Source organism: Salmo salar, chromosome 01, assembly GCF_965601325.2.
Source record: "Salmo salar chromosome 01, fSalSal1, whole genome shotgun sequence".
NCBI classification, from domain to species: domain Eukaryota; kingdom Metazoa; phylum Chordata; class Actinopteri; order Salmoniformes; family Salmonidae; genus Salmo; species Salmo salar.
Genome location: NC_138291.1, coordinates 18,132,517 through 18,145,000, shown reverse-complemented (window position 1 = coordinate 18,145,000; position 12,484 = coordinate 18,132,517). Strand labels below are relative to the sequence as shown.

The 12,484-nt window shown below is 43.2% G+C and overlaps 1 protein-coding gene across 1 annotated transcript in view; it reads left to right on the top strand.

The window, feature by feature from the left end:
* The window catches only part of LOC106569575 (uncharacterized), a 17,237-nt gene extending 6,488 nt beyond the window's left edge, over positions 1-10,749 (top strand). Inside the window, exons 5-7 of the mRNA XM_082957497.1 lie at positions 222-847; positions 6,754-6,904; positions 7,072-10,749. Coding sequence (XP_082813623.1) covers positions 222-847; positions 6,754-6,904; positions 7,072-7,280 — 986 coding nt within the window. The 3' untranslated portion in view covers positions 7,281-10,749. The remainder of the gene's footprint in view (positions 1-221; positions 848-6,753; positions 6,905-7,071) is intronic.
* The last annotated feature ends 1,735 nt before the right edge of the window (positions 10,750-12,484 follow it).

Below are 12,484 nucleotides of genomic sequence, written 5' to 3'. Positions count from 1 at the left end.
ATGACATCAAGTACCCTATAAAACAGCAGCTAAAAGAGGAAGGGGTTGTGAAGAAGGTGTTTAGGAGAGAACTAGGAGGTGTATTGATGCTGAGCACCAGTGATTCCCTCTCTGGAGTCTAGATGAATCTGCAGAGGGTTTGGATGTTTAGGGGACTGTAAAGGGAGGGGGAGGGGCTTTTAACACTTTTCCCATGTTGCTCTCTATCATTGGTCGGTTAGTTGGGTGTGCATCAGGGATGGAGGAGGACCATAGAGTAACAGACTCCACCCTCTCCCAGAGCATCTACCCAATCAAATCAGCTGCAGCCCTGATGAACAGCCTTTGCTTTAATGACTTTGCAGCTCTGGACGTGGCACAGAACAGCAGAGACTCCAAGAGGATTGGGGGTTTCCATAGAGACTGTCTTATTGACGGCTCCCTTGCTAAAGGGGAGGAGAGGGAGGGCAGGGCTGAGTTCACAGACTGTCGGAGCCAAGGAACAGGACAGCAGACTGAGAGAGAGATGGAACACACCACTCAGGAGGGAAACGCTGGGCATGACCCTCCTACGGATGGGGAAATTAGCCGATCCAAGCCTGAGGAGCGTCTGGGAGGAGAGGAAGAACAGGAGGAGGTGGAAGAAGCAGAGGAGGAGAAGGATAGTGACGTGTGTTTTAAAGCTCTAGAGCAGATCTCAGTCTTGGCAGTGAAGGAGCAGCTCACACTGGAGGAGGTGCAGCAGGAGGAGAGCCAGATTGAAGAGCTGTGCGAGGAGTATGTTCAGGAAGAAGACATGTTTGTTGTGGAGATTATTAGAGATGGAGCTGCGTCTCTCGACGGCCTGGCCAAACTCATCACAGTGGAGGTGAGTGGGAGAGAAACTGTCTGGGTAACCCTCCCTGGGACTGTTGTCCAGTGACACACTGTTGCTGATTATCTGAACAAAGGGGTTTTATTGCTGTGTGTTTGAGAAGTCTGACGTGACCTGTCTTTATGCCAACTCATCACTTCTCTACGCAGCTAGAGCCAGAGTTGCTGGAGTCTAATGGCATTATATAGCCATTTTGTTGGAAATTAGTGTTTCCCTAGGCAGTGTGTGTGTTGGAGTGAAATATGGCTGCTCAGAGGAGTGGCCCATAAACCAGGTTTGGCTGTTACACTAAGAGAAACTTTTACGCGCAGATGTGAGTTTTCTGGCTACCCAAAAACTCTTCCCCCCTCTCTCTCTCCCATCCTGTTGTAAGGTAGTATAGCAGAGTGAAGAAACAGTGGTAATTGTTATGGATGAGGTGTCTTCCTGTGAGGAGACCGAGGGTAAGAGTCTGTAATTAGCACGCAGACAGTGTTAAGTTCCCCGGGGGGGGGGGGTTGATGCTCATTTACTGCCTTTCTATACAACTAAAACACTTTTTGGAGAACAGCAAAAATGACCCCAGCCATTATCACCTTGGCTGCTGTTGGTTCATCCTGTTAGCTATACAATTGAAATGGGGAAATATTATCAATTATTCGCATTGATGAAAACGTACGACATTTTAATGTAGGCGTACAGGGAAGATGTTCATATTGAAACAGTTCCTAACTTGTTTGATAAGATTAGTAGGGATTTTGTCATGGGACCCAGACCCTAAGTTTGGGAACCACTGTGTTAACTTCTCTCTGCTTGCTTTCTCACTCCTGTTTTCCCCTGCATGCATTGCAGCCTGCCTCACCAATGTCTGTCTCAGTAGCCTACGCTCTGTAAAGCAACGTTATGAGACTGTATTAGCGTATTTAACGTTAGTTTCTCACTTACATTTTTACATTTTTTACATTTTAGTCATTTAGCAGACGCTCTTATCTTCATCCTTCTAGCTGGTTAAGTAATACTAGCCAAAGCCCTTCAACATTACTGCAATAGAAGCGACTATTTACCAGTTGTGCAGTCATTCTCCTAAAGTCCGTTTTTGCTTGGGGGATGTCTAGACAGAGCAGGAGTCGCAGGATGGTGTCGCCACCAGCCTGTGTCGCGAGAGTGAACCGTTTGAAAGAGTGGTGAATGTGCTGCTCAAAAGGAAAATCCAGGAGACGCAGGCAAACATAACGAACAATCCATTGTTCGTGATTCCACTTGTTTGTAAAAAGAGTAAAGTTCCCCAGCAAAAAAACAAGTAATGTTGTTTAAACAGAAGGAGAGCGAACAGTCACTAACAACCAAAACCAGTGTGGTTTTTAGGAGGGGTTCTGAAAGACACTCATGGGGGTGTCCCCAGAAAGTTGCCTAGCAACAACAACTGGAATCTAACACACCTACCATGAGCACCAACTAAATTTGCCCAAGATAAAAAATAAAATAAAAACTTAATGACAGGAAACAAAAAAATGATTGCTAAGTGAAATCAGGAAAATCAGATAAAGGATTGTTCGTCTAAACCTCAAACTAAGGCGCACCAACTATAGGTGTTAACCCTCCATCTATCAAGACAACTGGAGCCCTGGGCCAGCACAGGTGTAACACCTTCCCACTAACGAGATGGGAACCAGCACAGGTGTAACACCTTCCCACTAACGAGATGGGAACCAGCACAGGTGAAACACCTTCCCACTAACGAGATGGGAACCAGCACAGGTGTAACACCTTCCCACTAACGAGATGGGAACCAGCACAGGTGAAACACCTTCCCACTAACGAGATGGAAACCAGCACAGGTGAAACACCTTCCCACTAACGAGATGGGAACCAGCACAGGTGTAACACCTTCCCACTAACGAGATGGGAACCAGCACAGGTGAAACACCTTCCCACTAACGAGATGGGAACCAGCACAGGTGAAACACCTTCCCACTAACGAGATGGAAACCAGCACAGGTGAAACACCTTCCCACTAACGAGATGGAAACCAGCACAGGTGAAAGACCTTTACATTTACATTTTAATCATTTAGCAGACGCTCTTATCCAGAGCGACTTACAGTAGTGAATGCATACATTTCATACAATTCATACATTTTTTTTTTCTTCTGTGCTGGCCCCCCGTGGGAATCGAACCCACAACCCTGGCGTTGCAAACACCATGCTCTACCAACTGAGATGGAAACCAGCACAGGTGAAACACCTTCCCACTAACGAGATGGGAACCAGCACAGGTGAAACACCTTCCCACTAACGAGATGGAAACCAGCACAGGTGTAACACATACTGACTAACGAGGTGACACCACTTGGTGTGTCTACGTGCTAACGAGCTATACGTCCAACCTCAAAAAACATGCATGGAAAAACCATGAAGGAGACAGGTTAAAGAAGGATTTTTTTTTTTTTAAGAGACATGGATTGTGTATGTGTGCCATTCAGAGGGTGAACCAGCAAGACGAAAGATTTTAGTGTCTTTGAACGGAGTAGTTGGTAGTTGGTTCCAGGCGCACCGGTTTGAGTGTGTCAAGAACTGCAACGCTGCTGGGTTTTTCCACACTTAACAGTTTCCTGTGTGTTTCCAGAACGGTCCACCACCCAAAGGACATCCAGCAAACTAAAGTCAACTGTGGGAAGCATTGGAGTCAACATGGGCCACCATCCCTGTGCAATGCTTTGGACACCTTGTAGAGTCCATGCCCCAACGAATTGAGGCTGTTCTGTTGGAAAAAGAGGGTGCAACTCAATATTAGGAAGGTGTTCCTAATGTTTTGTACACTCAGTACAATACCGGCCACGTGCGCTCTATTATTTTGTATATTCAAATGTGGTCAGGACACGAAGTTAAAATATCAAAGCAACTGTGAACCAACTATATTAATTTGGGGGCATGTCGGAACACACAAAACATTCATGGACATTGAGCTAGCTTGCTAGATCATTGTCCTGGGAGATGAACATTGGTTTGTTAAGTCAGAATTTCTTGAAGTTCATAAAGGTGTTCCACAGGGGTTGATTTTTTTTTGGGGGGGGGGGGTGCTGTTTTCTTCACTATTTATATAAACCCCCAGCACAAGGTGCACCTGTGTAATGATCATGCTGTTTATTCAGCTTCTTGATATGCCACACCTGTCAGCTGGATGGATTATCTTGGCAAAGGAGTAATGTTCACTAACAGGGATGTAAACAAATTTGTGCACAAAATTTGAGAGAAATAAGCTTTTTGTGTATATGGAGAACTTCTGGGATATTTTATCATGGGGTCAACACTTTACATGTTGCGTTTATATTTTTGTTCATTGTGGATGGTAGTATTATGTGTGCTATTGCCCTGACTGTTGATCTGGCAGTGTCAAAACTACAGCCAGATTTTAGAGCTATGCAGGAATCCCTTGCAGCATAAGAATGTTTCAGATGAACTACATGGTTTATCTTATCTGAGGGGGGAATGAGATCAACTGAATGTTGCAACCCTGTAGTTGATCAGCGGTCGTTCATGTCACACAGCGGTCACCAGCGCCTAAGACAAAGTATCTGAGTCAAAATAAAGAGGTTGACATAGGAGCAGTGTACGCTGACACCTAGTGGGGATACCTTGTCTGTGCACTTTGTCATAGGCATACACATCACTGCCCCTTTGTGTGTGTACTGCATGGTGAACTGTATGTATTTGTATTTATTATGGATCCCCATTAGCTGCTGCCAAAGCAGCAGCTACTCTTCCTGGGGTCCAGCAAAATTAAATCAGTTTATACAATTTTAAAACATTACAAAACATTCACAGATTTCACAACACACTGTATACCCTCAGGCCCCTACTCCACCACTACCACATATCTACAGTACTAAATCCATGTGTATGTATAATGTGTATGTTATCGTCGGTGTGTATGCATGTGTCTGTGCCAATGTTTGTGTTGCTTCACAGTCCCCGCTGTTCCATAAGGGGGTTTTTATCTGTTATTTTAAATGTAATTTTACTGCTTGCGTCAGTTACTTGATGTGGAATAGAGTTCCATGTAGTCATGGCTCTATGTAGTAATGTGTGCCTCCCATAGTCTGTTCTGGACTTGGGGACTGTGAAGAGACCTCTGGTGGGGTATACGTGGGTGTCCGAGCTGTGTGCCAGTAGTTTAGACAAACAGCTCGGTGCATTCAACATGTCAATACCTCTCATAAACAAAAGTAGTGATGAAGTCAATCTCTCCTCCACTTTCAGCCAGGAGAGACTGACATGCATATTATTAATATTAGCTCTCTGTGTACATCCAAGGGCCAGCCGTGCTGCCCTGTACTGAGCCAATTGCAATTTTCCTAAATCCTTTTTTTTTGTGGCACCTGACCACACGACTGAACAGTAGTCATGGTGCGACTAAACTAGGGCCTTTAGGACCTGCCTTGTTGATAGTGTTGTTATGAAGGCAGAGCATCACTTTATTATAGACAGACTTCTCCACATCTTAGCTACTTCTGCATCAATATGTTTCGACCACGACCGTTTATAATCTAGTGTTAGTCCAAGCAGTTTAGTCAACTCAACTTGCTCAATTTCCACATTATTTATTACAAGATTTAGTTGAGGTTTAAGGTTTAGTGAGTGTTTCGTTCCAAATACAATGCTTTTAGTTTTAGAAATATTTAGGGATAACTTATTCCTTGCCACCCATTCTGAAACTATCTGCAGTCATTTCAGTCGCTGTAGTAGCTGACGTGTCTAGTGTTGAGTCATTCACATACATAGAAACTCTGGCTTTACTCAGTCAGTGGCATGTCGTTAGTAAAAACAGCCCCCACAATAATTTTATCAGTTTCTCTCAGCCAATCAGCAGTCATTTGTGTTAGTGCTGTGCTTGTTGACTTCCCTATAAGCATGCTGAAAGTTTGTCAATTTGTTTACTGTAAAATAGCATTGTATCTGGTCAAACACAATTTTTCCCAGAAGTTTACTAAGTGTTGGCAACAGTCTGATTGGTCGGTTATTTGAGCCAGTAAAGCGGGCTTTAGGTAGCGGAATGACTTTTAGGCTTAAATTGAAGATGTGGCAAATAGGAGTGGCAATATCGTCTGCTATCATCCTCAGTCATTTTCCATCCAGACTGTCAGACCCAGGTGGCTTGTCATTGTTGATAGACAACAATAATCTTTTCACCTCTTCCACACTGACTTTACGGAATTCAAAAGTACAATTCTTGTCTGTCATAATTTGGTCAGATATACTTGAATGTGTAGTGTCAGCGTTTGTTGCTGGCATGTCATCCCTAAGTTTTCTTATCTTGCCAATGAAAAGTAATTAAAGTAGTTGGCAATATCAGTGGGTTTTGTGATGAATGAGCCATCTGAACCAATAAATGAAGGAGCCGAGTTCGCTTTTCCCCCCAAAATGTCATTTAAGGTGTCCCAAAGCTTTTTACTATCATGCTTTATATAATTTATCTTTGTGTCATAGTGTAGTTTATTTTTATTTAGTTTAGTCACATGATTTCTTAATTTGCAGTACGTTTGCCAATCGGTTGTGCAGCCAGACTTATTTTCCATTCCTTCTGCCTCATCCCTCTCAACCATACCATTATTCAATTCCTCATCAATCTAAGGGGATTTAACAGTTTTTACAATCATTTTCTTAATGGGTGCGTGCTTAACAGTAACTAGAATAAGTAGTTTCATAAATGTGTCAAGTGTAGCGTCTGGTTGCTCCTCATTACACACCACAGACCAGCAAATATTCTTTACATCATCAACATATGAATCACTACAAAACTTCTTGTTTTATGTGTGTATCCATATATGTCAGATGTATGTGTCTATTGTGTACAGAATATTTATGGCGTGTGTGTATGCTAACCAGTTGACCTGGCACTGACCTTGTCCCTCTGACCTCCAGATGACCCCTGCCCCTAGCCTGGTGTCCATCCTGAAGAGGAGGAGGAGTGTGTGTGTGGAGAATGTGTGTGTTGCTCCCTCCTCGGCCCTGCACAAACATCCTGCTAAGCGCAGGGTCCGCTTCAAAGTACCTGATGACGGCTTTGACCAGGGTGAGGGTGTGTTTGAGTCAGTGTATATATGCCCAACAATGGCTATAATCAAGTGTATGTGTCTGCATTCTTACTGTCACCCTCTCCCCCTGTCTTCTCCAGACAAGAAACAGTTCAATAAAGCGCAGTTAATAGACATCTAAACGTGTTGCTCTTCCCTCCTCCAGACCAGGTGGGCGGAGACTCGTGCCTGCTCCTCTTCCTGCTCTGCCTGGTCACCGTGGTGATCAGCCTGGGAGGCACTGCCCTCTACTGTGCTCTGGGCAACGCCCACTCCACCATCTGCACCGACTTTTCTCGGAACACGGACTTCTACCTCGCACAGCTGCATCGTGGAATGGATCAGCTCCGACACTGGCTGACCCCTGGGTTTTAGCTGACCCCCAAGGAAGAGAGAAGATAGGAGGATACTTTCCTTTCTCCAACTTGGACAGGATTTCTCTCCATGTCCTCCCGTTTTCCTATCTCTCTCTCTGTCTTCACTGGCTGACCAGTTAATGTGTGTGATGGGAAGTGTATGTGGTACTAGTAGCCTGCAACCACACTAACAGCAGCCTAAGACATCTGCAGCGCTGCCTAGTAGAACTGACATAGGACCTGTAATATACTGGACTACCTATAGATTTTAACTATACACTACTGGACATAGACCGACTCGGTGTCAGCCCAGAGGAAGGGATAGACTGAGCTAGACTCATTACCACTTACCTTGGATCCGCTCACTTCTACATGGAGACGTCTGGATCCTTCAGGCATGGACAAGACCGCTCACATGCGCAAACAAGAAGCGGCCGGTCAGCCTTTTTATGAAACCGCCGCGGCTCTTTGTTTATGGACTCCATTTCGAATGTGAACAATTCTGCTGTGGTCAGAAACATGAAATAATGTCTTAAAAAATATTATATTAATGAACGTTTTGTTTTAATGAAACAGATTTTACTTTTCTTTATGTTCCTGACTGTTGATTCTTACGGAGTATGTCAGGGTGTTTCTTTGGGCTGAAGTTAGAGGTTGCCCCTAACCACAGATCTGAGATCAAATCTTAACCTTATCCTCAACCAGAAGGGGGAGGAAATATGACTCTGTATCAGTAGTAAGGGCCAACTTCTACAACTTCTGTTTGAGGGTGTCTGGGATTATTGGGTTGTTTTGGGGTACAGGTTGTAACATTGGCCCTTGATGGTCCTCAATGACCATATATGCAACATGGACAAGAAACCAATACGTCTGTAATCGTGTTCAAGAATGTTTAGCGTCCTAAGGATCAGGTCGGTACTAGAAGAGGAATATCTGTTGAGCTGAGAATTGTCTTTGCTCAGGCATGTGTATATTTATCTTTATTTTAAAATAATTATGCGCATGATCAGTATTACACCGAGTGCATTACCTCCTGCGATCAATGGACTTGATTGATTTTTACTTATTATAATTTGTGCTCATTGTTATTTATTTTAATTTCAGGCTTTTTATTAGTCTATTTAATCTATGATCAAATCAAATGTATTTATATAGCCCTTCTTACATCAGCTGATGTCAAAGTGCTGTACAGAAACCCAGCCTAAAACCACAAACAGCAAACAATGCAGGTGTAGAAGCACGGTGGCTTGGAAAAATTCCCTAGAAAGGCCAAAACCTAGGAAGAAACCTAGAGAGGAACCAGACTGGCTGTACCGGGTGGAGATTATAACAGCCAGATCTTCTGGCTGTACCGGGTGGAGATTATAACAGAACATGGCCAAGATGTTCAAATGTTCATAAATGACCAGCATGGTCAAATAATAATAATCACAGTTGTCGAGGGTGCAACAAGTCAGCACCTCAAGAGTAAATGTCAGTTGGCTTTTCATAGCCGATCATTGAGAGTATCTCTACCGCTCCTGCTGTCTCTAGAGAGTTGAAAACAGCAGGTCTGGGACAGGTAGCACATCCGGTGAACAGGTCAGGGTTCCATAGCCGCAGGCAGAACAGTTGAAACTGGAGCAGCAGCACGGCCAGGTGGACAGCAAAGAGTCATCATGTCAGGTAGTCCTGAGGCATGGTCCTAGGGCTCAGGTCCTTCAAGAAAAGAAAGAATTAGAGAGCATACTTAAATTCACACAGGACACCGGATAAGACAGGAGAAATACTCCAGATATAACAGACTGACCCTAGCCCCCGACACAAACTACTGCAGCATAAATACTGGAGGCTGAGACAGGAGGGGTCAGGAGACACTGTGGCCCCATCCGACGAACAATGATGATCTGTTTTACTGATGATCTGATCTGTTTTACTGTTTGTGTCAGTCGGCGGTTATGCACAAGTCGTCATGTTTTAGTTTCGTCTGGAGTTCAGTAGACGTGTCACAGTGGCTCCTATGATAATGTAATGATGATATAGTAGGCTGGGCAGTGACTCTTAGGCTGCATCCCAACAGTCTAAAGTGTTTTCCTCTTCTTGTCTCCTCTCTTTCATCTCCTCTTATCTGAAAACACAAGACTGGTGAAACCAACAGCAAAATATCACCCTATTCAGAACTGTTTTCAAATGAACAATATAGATATGCAATATGCTTTCGTCTTTCAAGGATCTTTCAGAGGGGGGGGAGATGAAGAGACGAGGAGAGGAAAACACAGTAGAGTATTGAGATGCAGCCTTGGTTTTAAAATGATTTGCACGTGTCTGGCTGGTCCAGATGACTCTGTCTTACTGTTTGGATCTGAAGTATTTATATTATATCTGCACAATGTGGGGGGAGAGAAAAAAAACTACCAAAGCATGTGCTTTTGTTGTTTTTCTCGTTTTGGCTTGATGTGGGTATCGTTGGTTATTTTCCCTTGTTTTGTTCTTGAAGACTATGTTTTGAAAAAGAGGAGTCTCTTTCCAAGACTCACCAGTTAAAGAATGCCAGTTGGAAAAGTCAGAACAGAAGTGGGACAGAACGTTTTTGTCTCCGTTTTCAACTTTTGATCTCTGTGTATGATGACATGTGAAGACGATTAGCTAATGTTTGTCATTGTGGCTAATGCTGCATTCAGAACCAAGTGGGAAGGTGGAAATTACCAGTTGTGAATTTGTAATTGCGAGTTTGATGCATTCACTTGCTTTGAACTTGTTGAGAAACACTGATTGGCTTAAGGCAAACAAGCTGGGTCAAACAAACTAAAAGTACAGCTATCATGCTTGTAAACAAATTATAGTTCAAAAATCATATTAGATTGCTTTTTATAAATAATGTTTTGTTGCATTTAACTGCCAAAAATGCTGTTATCGAAATGATAATTTCCTTAGTAGGTGACGTCGGAGTTAAGCATGTGGGAGGGATGATAGTTTCTCACTAGTAATTACAAGCTGGAGGGCCCGGTCGTATATGGTAAGCATTTCGCTACACCCACAATAACATCTGCTAAATGTGTATGTGACCAATTAAAATTGGATTTGATTTGAATACCACCTTCCCACTTAGTTATGAACGCAGCATCGTTCTTTCAGCAATCTTTCTTTACAGTCTGTGAAGAAAACAATGGGAAAGTTTGTTTTGCATGGCCTGGTACCCCAGATGGGTGAAGTTTGTTCATTTTAACCATTCCATTGGCACTAAGAGAAATCTCCACCCACCTGGGGCACTGGGCGATGCAAAACAAACTCATCCAGTGGTCGAGTTCGTTTTGCATGGCCTTGTGCCCCAGGTGGGTGGAGTTGTCTAATTTTAAACCATTCCATTGGTCCTTAAGTGAAATCGCTACCTACCCAGTTCCGCCGGGCTTTGCAAAACGAATCACCATTGAGAGGGATGACTGTGGTGAGTACCTTTTTAAACACCTGTTTCTCTGTTGATTGGTTAATAAACCACACTATGTACTGTTGTTATAAAGTTGTTATTCCAGCTATTAAGTTTAATTTGTTATAAAGTTGTTCATCACAATAGTCTGATAAAGACTGATACCAAATACAAAGAGAAACTCTTTAAAAAAAAAACACTTCTGAATGATACCTTTAGGTCGCTAGGGGCAGCCTTGAACAGCATTGGAGAGCCTCCCTCACACACAGTGCCTTTAGAAAGAATTCACACCCCTTGACTTTTTCCACATTTTGTTGTTACAAAGTGGAATTAAAATAATTAAAACATTTTTATGGAAAATAAAACACTAATCTTAATTAGATAAGTATTCAACCCTTTGAGTAAATGCATGCTAGAATCACCTTAGGCAGCGATTACAGCTGAGTCTTTCTGGGTCTCTAAGAGCTTTGCACATCAGGATTGTGGAATATTTGACAATTTTTTTTTTTTAATATTCAAGCTCTGTCAAGTTGGTTGTTGATCATTGCTAAATCAAATCAAAGTTTATTTGTCACGTGCGCCGAATACAACAGGTGTAGTAGACCTTACGGTGAAACGCTTACTTACAGGCTCTAACCAATAGTGTGAAAAAAAGGTGTGTGTGTGTGTGTGTGTAGGTAAGTAAGTAAAGAAATAGAACAACAGTAAAAAGACATTTGAAAATAAGAGTAGCAAGGCTATATACAGACACCGGTTAGTCAGGCTTATTGAGTTAGTATGTACATGTAGGTATGGTTAAAGTGACTATGCATATATGATGAACAGAGAGTAGCAGTAGCGTAAAAAGAGGGGTTGGCGGGTGGCGGCACACAATGCAGATAGCCTGGTTAGCCAATGTGCGGGAGCACTGGTTGGTCGGCCCAATTGAGGTAGTATGTACATGAATGTATAGTTAAAGTGACTATGCATATAAGATAAACAGAGAGTAGCAGCAGCGAAGAAGAGGGGTTGGTGGGGGTGGCACACAATGCAAATAGTCCAGGTTACCATTTGGTTACCTGTCAGGAGTCTTATGGCTTGGGGGTAAAAAACTGTTGAGAAGCCTTTTTGTCCTAGACTTGGCACTCCGGTACCGCTTGCCATGCGGTAGTAGAGAGAACAGTCAATAACTGGGGTGGCTGGGGTCTTTGACAATTTTTAGGGCCTTCCTCTGACACAGCCTGGTATAGAAGTCCTGGATTGCAGGAAGCTTGGCCCCAGTGATGTACTGGGCCATTCGCACTACCCTCTGTAGTGCCTTGCGGTCGGAGGCCGAGCAATTGCCGTACCAGGCAGTGATGCAACCGGTCAGGATGCTCTCGATGTTGCAGCTGTAGAACCTTTTGAGGATCTGAGGACCCATGCCAAATCTTTTCAGTCTCCTGAGGGGGAATAGGCTTTGTCGTGCCCTCTTCACGACTGTCTTGGTGTGTTTGAACCATTCTAGTTTGTTGATGTGGACACCAAGGAACTTGAAGATCTCAACCTGCTCTACTACAGCCCCGTCGATGAGAATGGGGACGTGCTTAGCTAGCTAATATACATTTTGAAAAAACAAGTTATATTAACTGGCTAGCTAACTAGCTTTAGCAACGTTGGGTGGTCAATACTGAAAGCTAGCTAGCTAATCAGCTAAGTTAGCAAACAATGTAACAAAAGTATAATTTCGTATTTGAAAATTACTCCTAACAGGTTCTGCATTTCAGGAATCATAGTAGCAAGTACCCCTGGTGTACTGTTCAATTATTTAGCCATTTAAAAAAAAAAAAGTGGTTTGAAAA